This window comes from Amphiura filiformis, chromosome 2 (assembly GCF_039555335.1).
Source record: "Amphiura filiformis chromosome 2, Afil_fr2py, whole genome shotgun sequence".
Taxonomy (NCBI): domain Eukaryota; kingdom Metazoa; phylum Echinodermata; class Ophiuroidea; order Amphilepidida; family Amphiuridae; genus Amphiura; species Amphiura filiformis.
The window spans coordinates 87,766,180-87,776,764 of NC_092629.1; the positions used below are offsets into that span (position 1 = coordinate 87,766,180).

The 10,585-nt window shown below is 37.3% G+C and overlaps 2 protein-coding genes across 2 annotated transcripts in view; both read left to right on the plus strand.

The window, feature by feature from the left end:
• The window catches only part of LOC140146782 (methyltransferase-like protein 27), a 56,877-nt gene extending 53,732 nt beyond the window's left edge, over window positions 1–3,145 (plus strand). Inside the window, exons 2-5 of the mRNA XM_072168661.1 lie at window positions 115–237; window positions 634–769; window positions 1,666–1,752; window positions 2,663–3,145. Of these exons, the coding sequence (XP_072024762.1) occupies window positions 115–237; window positions 634–769; window positions 1,666–1,752; window positions 2,663–2,850 (534 nt within the window). The 3' untranslated portion in view covers window positions 2,851–3,145. The remainder of the gene's footprint in view (window positions 1–114; window positions 238–633; window positions 770–1,665; window positions 1,753–2,662) is intronic.
• Window positions 3,146–8,484: 5,339 nt separating this feature from the next.
• Window positions 8,485–10,344, plus strand: LOC140144355 (uncharacterized). The gene is made up of 3 exons (XM_072166181.1): window positions 8,485–8,557; window positions 9,684–9,776; window positions 10,157–10,344. Exons 1-3 carry the CDS (start codon window positions 8,485–8,487, stop codon window positions 10,342–10,344), a joined length of 354 nt encoding a protein of 117 aa, XP_072022282.1.
• Window positions 10,345–10,585: the final 241 nt, after the last annotated feature.

Genomic DNA, 10,585 nt, shown 5'->3' on the forward strand with positions numbered 1-10,585 from the left:
TCTATAATTTGCATAAATTCAAATGGCCGCTAATTAGTGTTATTTCATTTCGTTGTCGAATGATCGAGGGCAGCAGTCTAATGATTAATATGCGAAATTATCTCCACTTGACAGGATCTTGCTCATGAGGGTTATATTGCACCACGAAGGGCAGCAGAGGCTATGGCAAAATTTCTAACTAACAAAGATGCTGAAATTATGGATATTGCCTGTGGAACAGGTCTTGTGGCACAAGAGGTATGACCGGATTTGTGTTGTTGTTGTTGTTTGATCGGATTTGTGTTGTTGTTGTTGCAGTTGTCATCGTCATTCTCATTAGTATCGTTGTCGATGTTGTCATTGGTGTTGTAGCAGGTCTCAAAATACTCGTTTACTCTTTTTTTTCGGTTAAAAACCGCCCGTTAATTAATGCGTAATTTATCTTTCGGGATTTGCGGGCTAAATGCGAAAACTACCCATTTATTTTGACCTACTACAAGCCATGTGCTGCAATTGATAATCTATTATTTCTTTTTATTAGATGATAAATTAATTCCGACAAAATAATGATAATTATTTTTGTATATCTTTACACTCATGATTATTCAAAGTACAAGCTATAAATAGGTATGTTTTCATGTTATGCTTACACAGTTGACACAACAAGGATTTAAACATATAGACGGAGTTGATATTTCCTCGGAAAGTTTGAAAATTTGCAAAGTAAGTGGATTGTACCGACGCCTAATCTGCGACAGCATCGGAACCAATAAACTGGATATAAATGATGGTAAGCTATAAACAATACCCTGATTATATTTTTAGAAAACATTTTTGCATGCTTTTATATAAAACGATTTCTTTTCGCATCTGTTCATCACATTCTTTCGGACCCTTTCAAAGTGACACAGGATTCAAATGTGTCCGAAATTACCAGCTATTCTGCCCAGACAATCCCGTATAACAACCTGTTACCGACTGTCAACATTTGACAACCTTAGATGAAGGCCACTTTTTTTAAAGCTTAACTGGAGTCCAAGGTCATCTGGTGTAACTGATCCCACATCTAATGTCCATTTTACTAATCTTTACGAAGCTTTGTAAGTCTCAAAGTCGTTCGAACTTACGGCAAGTCGTAAGTTCCATTTCAATTAACTTACTTACGAACCACGAACGGTACCCTTCGAAAATAATAGGGATTTATTGCAGTGACCCGTCGTTAAGGGGTACTACACCCCTGTGGTAAATTTGTGACTATTTTTGTATTTTTCTCAAAAACTAATAACACACTGGTAACAAAAGTTATGTATATTACTGGGGCAAGGAATCCAATTACTACTCTGCAATTTCAGTGTCTCAAGAAAAGCGGTTCAGTATATATGATAGGAAATGAGGTACAACCTTGCGGTACCTCATTTCTTATCATAAATAACGAACCGCTTGTCGTGGTCACTGAAATTCCAGTGTAGTAATTGGATTCCTTGCCCCTATAATATACATAACTTTTGTTACCAGTGCAGTTATTAGTTTTTGAGAAAAGTGCAAAAATAGTCACAAATTTATCAAAGGGTGTAGTACCCCCTTAACTAAAGTTACGTCTAATATTCACGTCTAATAACACGCTTGAATACTAGAGACACTCCTTTAACAACTTCCATATTCGTCAATTTTATTTTTAAATTCCAGATACCTACGACGGTTTGATTATATGCGGGGCTCTCGGCCATTTAAGTCTAGAATGCTTTCCACAATTGATACGCATAGTCAAACCTGGTGAGCAGTCCGGGCAAATTTCCATATTAGGAAATGTGACAAATCTGGTGATACATTTCCTCATCAGGAAATGGGTCCTTTTGCATGTCTGTTGAATTTGGCAACCTTAACTATTTTTTTGGATAGACACTTTATTATATTTTATTTTTGATCATAAATCTTGTTTTGGTGATTTGTTTAATATATATATCACGCAAATCTTCCGCGAGTTTTAATTTATTTGCCGTGAGGTTTGCATTATTAATTTAAACAATTGTTTGATAAATTTTCTCTTACTCTTAACTCGTAATTCAATCGCGTTTTTAATTGTTTTTAAGGTAGGTGGGGGAGTATTATTAGAAAACCCACATAAAGACGAGAAAGTACCCATTTTGGAGAGAGATGTCAAGGCTAGGCGAGAAAGGCGAGGTAGCCTATTAAAAAGGCGAGGAATGACTTGCTCGGATCATGGGCAAGTTTTGCGAGGAAAGGCGAGGTACATCCGTACGTCCAGACCTGCCAGTACAGACATCTTGTCTGGAGCAGCATAGCACCAAATTAACACCATTGTTACCATGTTTACTCAATTGATCATAACCTTCCTAGGCTCTTTGACTAAGTGTGTTTAAATAGGTTGGGTGCTACTTATATTCCAGACAAAATTGGATGTGTTGAAGGTACCTCGCCTTTCCTCTCCATTGTCGCCTTTCCTCGCTATTCCTCGCCTTTCGTCGCCAAACTTGGCCAGAATCTGAGCAAGACTATTTAGTTATCTCAACCTCGCCATTCCTCTCCTTAAGGCTACTTCGCCTTTTTTCGCCTTTTTTCGCATAGTCTCGCCATTTCTCGACAAAATTGGTGCTTTCTCGCCTTTGTGGGTTTCTAGTGCATGTCTTGTAGTTATAGAATTCATGATATTTATCATTTACAGGTGGTCCAATTATATTCAGTGTGGATGGTAACAGCATGGATACTTTTGACCATTTTAAAGACGGAAAATTTGAAGCCGCCTTACAGGAACTGGTTCGCAATGGATTATGGATAAAAGAATCATACGAGCTTATCCCAGATTGGGTATTCAACAGACCAGGGCATCAGTATGTGTATAAAGTAGTATGATTGCGAACAGAGAGAACAGTTTTAGTGAAATGGACCCCAGATGTGAAACATCTGAACTACAAAGATACATTATCGATACTCTCGAAAACGTGTAAAAACGTTGTCTAAAAGCCGGTTTTCTCAGCAAATAGATATCCCGGTTTGTAAAACTTATTTAGACATAAGTATTTACCTTTTTATTTACATCCTGTTTACGCACCATGTTTAAAAAAACTGTTTTGCAATGCTTTGTTTTGATATTAGTGATATCTTAAGTAGCATTACATATAACTGCCTATATTCATGCCAAAATATCCCCAGGATTAAAAAAAAACCATTAGTATAGTAAATTTGCCCCGGTCATGCCGGTCATAAACAACTTTTGTTGACTTAGTGTGTTTTCTTGTGCATCCTAAAGTGCACATTGCTTAAAAAGTGTTTTTGCCTCCCAAGGGAAAAGCAGGAAATGGAAAGAAATGAAGAGAAAATAATAGCAAGGGAGGAAAAAAATGAACGAATTTCCCGGTGCATCTTCTGTGCTGCCCGTTTCTCACCCACCACAATTCACCCTGATCATTATGGGCTAATATCAAGATTTTTTTTTTATCTCACAAACCGAAATTGTCAAGAAAGTTTAAGGGGGTCCTGATCCCCACGGCTCACGCCTATGGTATGCTGCGCTGAACATAAATGCCCCCTAGTGCATAAACGTATTATTTGGCCTTGGATCAATCTATGGTGGGAAGAGCTAAATGAAACTACCGGATCAGAGACACCCACCCCTAAAATCACAATAGTGGAAAAACCGAGGGACAGTTCATTATGAAATAGATATAGGAGTAGGGCTGGCACTTTCCCTCTTGTAAGGAGCATTCGGTGATTTCAAAATATAACAAATATGGTCATTGGGTAAAAGCATTATTTTTGGCATTAGGTGAGAGCAAAATATTGTCAAAACCTCAAGTGATCTTTGCAATACTTTTCAGATTTTATGTCATTATAATAGCTTCATGTCAATGAGCAATGACCAATTCTCTATAAATTGCAAATCTTGTGCGAAAAGTTTCACCTGTTTTGTCAAGTATTTAATATGAACACTCTCTTTAGTTTAGCTCTTGATCAGAGCTCTCGCAGTACCTTAGAAGATCCAGTGATCCATGAGTAAAATAAACCTAAGCAAGTGACTAGTAAAGAAAATGTAAGGCCAATCCCTGCCTGGTTAAAAAATTAATACCACTCGACTCCTAGTACAGCGTTTGCCGAAGTCAAGCTACATGAGTCACCACCAACCGCTAAAGTCCACTCACGTCTACCAGGTTTTAATGTGCATCCCCCAGGACTCTACCAAACCAACTTTTTTAGCTTCCTTTTATGGTCCTATAACACATTCAAGATGTTAACAAAAAATATTTCCCGGCACTCCGGCCATATTCAAGGTTAAAGATCAACATCCAAGCCTATACTCGTATCTGACCTTTTCATAAGTATTACAATATTATTTTGGGGTGCCTATATTATACCAGGTTGGACATCAATTTAATACAATAGAAGAAGGTCAAAATTGGTAAAGATATAGTAAATATTTGACACGAAACAATATTGCATGCGAGAAACTGCTTACTTCGATTTCCCCCTATGATTTACTGCACAAAAATAACTGTTTAAGGGAAGGGGTATGAACGTTTGGACAGTATTTATTGTGGGACATTAGAGCACATCAGACATATCGAATTGCATTCTGAATACGTAGAATGTCCTTCTGATATCAAATAATTTTGATTTTTTGAAATTCGCAATGTAATACACATTTTATGGCAAATCATTAAAAATTGATATTTTTGATATTTAACAGTACGAAGTAAACTTTATAAATATGATGATTTATACTTAACGTGTATGTAGGTGGAATGAAAAGCCGACGATCAATTGAACATTTTGACCTTTTGTATTGAATATATGAATTTTTTCCCCCAAACACAAAAAATTTTTTTTTCAAGCTTCAATATGAAAGGTCAACATTTTCAATTGATCGTCGGCTTTTCCTCCGAGCTACATTCACATTAAGAATATGTGACCCCTCAGCACAACTGAGCCCTGAAGTCGCCAATCATCATTTTTGAGATATTCAACCACAATATTCTGCTTAAAATTAGCTTTAAAATGATGTATATCATGTCTATAGTACTTGACATTTAAGTAGTGAAAAATCAATGAAACAGTCAATAAATCCTTTGTTTCCTATTGTTTATTGTTAAGTTCAATGGAGCATATCTCAATAGTGGCACTGGCGACATCCGGGCTCAGTTGTGGAGGATGGTCACATATATCATTAGATTTATAAAATTTACTTCGAGGACTGTTATATCAAATATTTGAAAAATATCAAATTTTTATAAATTGTCATAAAATTTGTATCATATCGTGATTTTCAAAAAAAGAAAATTATTTGATATCAGAAAGACATGCTTCGTAATCAGAATGCAATTCGATACGTCTGAGGTGCTCTCATGTCCCATAAAAAATACTGTCGAAACGCTCAAAACGCTCATTCCAGATCCCTTAATAGGAGGGTAAATAACACGAAATCCACATAATACGAGTACTTACCGTCAGGCAAAGCTTTTGTTTTCTATTGTTTTTACATGGGATAAAACGATCTAATTACTCAAGGTGAATTTTATGATGAAGCCCAAATCATGTCAGAAGTTGACAAAATGTTCGCTAGAAAACTCAAAGCAAGCTTCTGGGACCCCCATAGAAGATCCACTGAAATGCTAATGGATTTAGGTTGAAAACACTTTCATCGGAGATGTTATATTCTGTGGATATCTCATCTTTCTTTTTTGGTTCTTTATTATCAATGTCACTGTACCAGTACTTATATCATTAGTATGTGACGGCAGCAAGTCTTTTGGACCTTGGATGATCTTCAAGGACGCTCATTCCATCCTTGAACTCTTAGGACCATTTCGTTGCTGTTGAATATCATTGACTTCGTCACAATTTACAACAACTGTACATTGTTAAATTTCACTACCGTCGGGAGAAATATCGGTGGTGACCCTGTGTTCACTTCTGATAGTACCTAGTACCTGTGAATTCGTCGGGTGTGACGGATCTGCACTTCCATAGTGACGGATGTTAGTTCTCAAAAAAATTGCGCAAGACATAGTGACGCATAACTTCTGCAATCTATTTATATAAGATGTACGAATTACTACATTTTAACGTTGAAAATATCTTTAAAGGGTCTACTTTTATTAGTACATGAATTGCCGAACATTGGCAAGTTTATAATCTTTCAAAGCTTTCAAATGAGATCAAAATCAATACCGTGTGACAAAGTAGCATATCTTGTTCTACGAATTTTGACCCCCCCTCATAAATCTATTACTTAGCATTTTCATTATGCTTAGTCCACAATCTGGGAGCATTGGCAGCAAAAGCGCGGTCAGCAAAAGAAACACACTCAGTTATTGACTTAACAAGACAGGTACCATCTGAGCTGCATTTGAGTAACTCAAATTTGAAGCATATAAATGATGTCAGATGAAACTTTTCTGTGAAGTGAAGTGCATTATATTATGTGCGATAAATTTGTAATCAACATCAATGTGCATAATGTTGTTTGACGGGAAGCCAGTGGAGTTCAATATGAGTTCTGGAGTGATGAGTCAAACTTGCATTTTCTAAAAATGTCTTGCTGATGTGCGCCGGAGAGTTTGAAGCTTGTTCTGCAATTTCTTGCTTATCCCCTCCAAATGACTATTGCAGTCACTAGTTTAGTGGCATCGAAGTGTGTAATTTCCGCGCACGTCCAACATTCATGAAACATGGATAAAAGCTAGTTAGCAGTTTTTTATCATTGCTTGAGCTGACATTGTCTCAGAGCAATAACCTCCGCCGAAGACGCCGGTTGACCTGGTGAAAGCACTCCGGTGAGTGTACCAAATTTGAGTAGTTTAGAAATATAATTTTGCTTTCTATTTACATTTACGGCTTACGTATGAATATACATCATTATTATATTCGAAACTTGTTTCCACTTTAAAATTCTGTAGGATATGACTGGAGAGGGTTACACTGGACCTCGATGGGCAGCAGCAACGATGGCAAAATTGCTGACTAACAAAGATGCAGAAATTATGGATATGGCCTGCGGAACGGGTCTTGTGGCACACGAGGTATGACCGAAAATTATAGAACATCTTTTATAATTTAACAAAACCACTCCACGTGCATGCACCCACGTAATTAAATGGCGGAATTCAAGAGGGGGGGCCTTAATACAAATGACTAATGGGTATGTTTCCTTTTTGGATGCCACATCTCCAAAAGACCACCGAAATTTGACCAAAATAGAGCTCCAAAACACACTTGATTTTGCAAATTTCATCTCTGAAAGACCCTTAAATTGCACATTTTCTGTGGGTTTTTTTCAGGCGATTTTCAACCAAAAAGCCAGAATTTGCCATTATTATACCGTCTTATTTTGGTTATGAAAATTGGGTGAAATTAATATAGAATGGTGTTTTTATTTGAAGACAATGGTTGACTGGTGTCAGTTTTATAAACGAGTCTTTAAAATATTTAATTTAGGACATTAAATATTAATATGTTTGTTTTATGGTGGATTACCTTTACACATGGATAATGAAATATCAAAGTATAATTATAATAATTATGCCTGTTCTCATCTTATACGTACACAGTTGACAAAGCTAGGATTTTAGAATATAGATGGAGTTGATATTTCTACAGAAAGTTTGAAATTTAGCAAAGAAAGGAGAATCTACAGACGCCTGATATGTAGTCGCATCGGAACCAACAAACTGGATATAAAAGATGGTAAGCTAACCTGTTTTAATAACGAAATCTTTTGGGATCTCGTCATCATCGGCATGTGGAGGGGGCACTTGGATTTCATTTTTTCGGCGGGCGAGTCACCCTTCCCACTGGCTACAATACTAATGGGCCGCTGGTGAGGATCACCTGTTACGAATACCGCAGCTGTCCAGGTATAGCAGGTGAATGTATTTGGACTCATACTGCAGTTACTGTCCGTTTTCCTGTACACAATACACAGTGCTCTTACCATTGACGCGTGACCTCTACAAATAGCGTACGTTAGAAGTATGGGGATTTGCCTAGTTAACGTCGCTGTGTGAAAAATAACCGGCCAATATTAAAAGTATTCTTCTAAAATTCTAGAAAATATAGTTTTGTAACATGTCCTAAATTTTTAGCTAATTTAGATGTTTGGAAATATTCGTACTTTGGTATTTTAGGAAGGATATGTAAACAACAGATAACACCAAAAATATTAAGAAATTATTTCCAAACCGTGTTTAGTCAACAATCATTATGTTGCTCATTTTCAAGAAAGCTGGTTAACAAAAAGCAGACCATTGTCTCATTTCGTGAACAATGGTCCACATACCATTGTTTCCTTGCGTTTCCTTTATAATCGGTTACCCAACTGAAGCTATAATACCAGCCTCATTGCTATACCACACATATAAAACAGACACATGTGCACAACCAGAGAAGATCTGATTTAATCAGTTGAGCTGTTTTCAATGAGTGTTATCTTCGTTTAATAGCTTTTAATGGGGTTTAAGTCCTGCAAAGGTCGTGGTGAATTCTACTGTAGACATGACTGCATCATGTCCGGCGTTCTTGAATGAAATTCCAGTCCAGCCTACAAGCCTACCAACGACCTGGTACGGTATGGACATCATATGCCCTGGGACATGCCTCTTGAGCAGGGCTCAAAAACTAAAGGGTCCAATCAATTTTCCCCGACTCTTTTAGCCCTGCAAAACCCCAAAGGGGTTTAAGGGGTCAAATGAGAATTTGAATAGCCCCAAAGTTCGGAACTTTAAAAATGGCCGAAAATCATTTTTTACTACTGTGCGTGCGCAACCAGGGGTAGATACAATAGTAACTGATCACGATCGATATTATTGCCTTGATATTGTATTGACCGGTTAACGTTGTTTTCATTATTTTGGAACGCTATATACAGGAGATTTCTTGGGTTTTATATCATAATTGGTTCCTTTTTTTTGTATGAAATTTAAGCTTCCAGAGGTCTATGCAGTTTGGTCAATTTCTATTTGTAATTTAAGGGGTCCAAATCTTCAAAAACAAAAAAGTAATAAATATTGCGACCTCTGCTGAGTCTTCAAAGCATATATTCGAAAAATATGCCACAGGAATTAGAGGTGACCTTAACAATGCTTCCGGCATAACACCTGTTAGCCCTCCCCCTCCCCCCCTCCGCCCTTCACCTTGCTATGCACCACTGGCATCGATGACTTCACATAGATTCGATAATTCAGTGCACATGTTTTGAGGTACGCCACTATGAACGCCAGGGGCGTAGCCAGCTTTCTTGGCCAGAGAGGGCAAAATACAAAATGTAAATTTTTGGGCACAGACGAAAAAAATTGCAGTTGCGTCATAAAATACATAATACAGGTTTTGTTTTTTAGAGAGACTGTGCATTTCTTCGAGCTTCCAAATAAGGCTTTGTTGTGACGATGTGCGCAAACAAATTGTATTTTACACTATTTTCGCCCATGATCGGGATAAAAAAAAAAGGCATTTGACACTATTTTGGCCCATGGTCGGGGTGCCCTTGCCCCTTTTCTTTTCCTTTGCCCTCCAGATTTTCTCTTTCTTTTTATGTCAGAGGGGCACTTTTTTTCTTTCATTTTTTTTGTCAAGGGGGCACTCTGCCCCTGCCACCCCGTTAACTATGCTACTGATGAACGCATAACGTCAAATGTCTTGTCCATAGTAAGTATCATAATATAATTATGTGTCAATTATTTATTATCAACTTTCAGACAGCTATGACGGCCTAGTTTTATGCGGAGCTCTTGGGAGCGGCCATTTAAATCTGGAATGCGTGCCACAACTGATACGCATTGTCAAACCCGGTGAGTCGAATTTGATATTAAGATGCGCAGTATAAAGATATTATTCCAGATATAGTTTTCTAGATTTTCATTTATAAATACAGTGGAAGTGTAAACAAACCATCTCGATTCAGTAGATTCTTACAAGATTGCCTTCTGTATAGTATAACTATACCATAATATTAGAAGGGACGGTTTTTAGCTTCATGCTATTCGTCCATGCCGTGACAGGGATTAAGCAAATGATGGAGCTAAGAGCATCGTTCACAAGAAATGACTATCAAAATTGAGGAAATTATGTCATGTGGGAGGAAAATGATAGGAGAAAAATATGCTCCTGGGAAAGATGGCACTTTCTACATCCCTGTGCGGTAATCACATACATTATTTATCATTTACAGGCGGCCCAATTATATTGGATGTGGATTCGGAATCCAGGGATACTGTTGACACATTCAAAGATGGAAAATTCGAAGCCGACTTGGATGAACTTGGTCGCAAAGGATTATGGGTAAAGGAGGGATACGAGCTTGTTCCAGATTGGATGTTCAACGGACCGGGGCATCAGTATGCGTACAAAGTAGTGTGATGGTGGACAGAAAGCACGGAGAATCAACCAGAAACTGTAAAAAATACAACAATTAAGATAACTCTCGGAAACGTATAAAAACTTATAAAAAATTTTAAATGTCTTTTTAAATCCAGATATTGTTATAATCAACACTGGAAAAAAAATGTCCACTTGGTTGAGTTGACAATTCCGTTTGAACAAAATATTAGTAGTAGTAAGCTCATGAACGCAAAACTCAAAAATATAATTACCGACCTCA

Bases quoted from the DNA above. Each gene is read 5' to 3' on its own strand.
- LOC140144355 (XM_072166181.1), top strand. From the start codon at position 8,485: ATGACTGCATCATGTCCGGCGTTCTTGAATGAAATTCCAGTCCAGCCT. The intron at 8,558-9,683 runs GTATGGACATCA...ATCAACTTTCAG, and splicing joins CCTACCAACGACCTGGTACG to ACAGCTATGACGGCCTAGTT. The intron at 9,777-10,156 runs GTGAGTCGAATT...TATCATTTACAG, and splicing joins GATACGCATTGTCAAACCCG to GCGGCCCAATTATATTGGAT.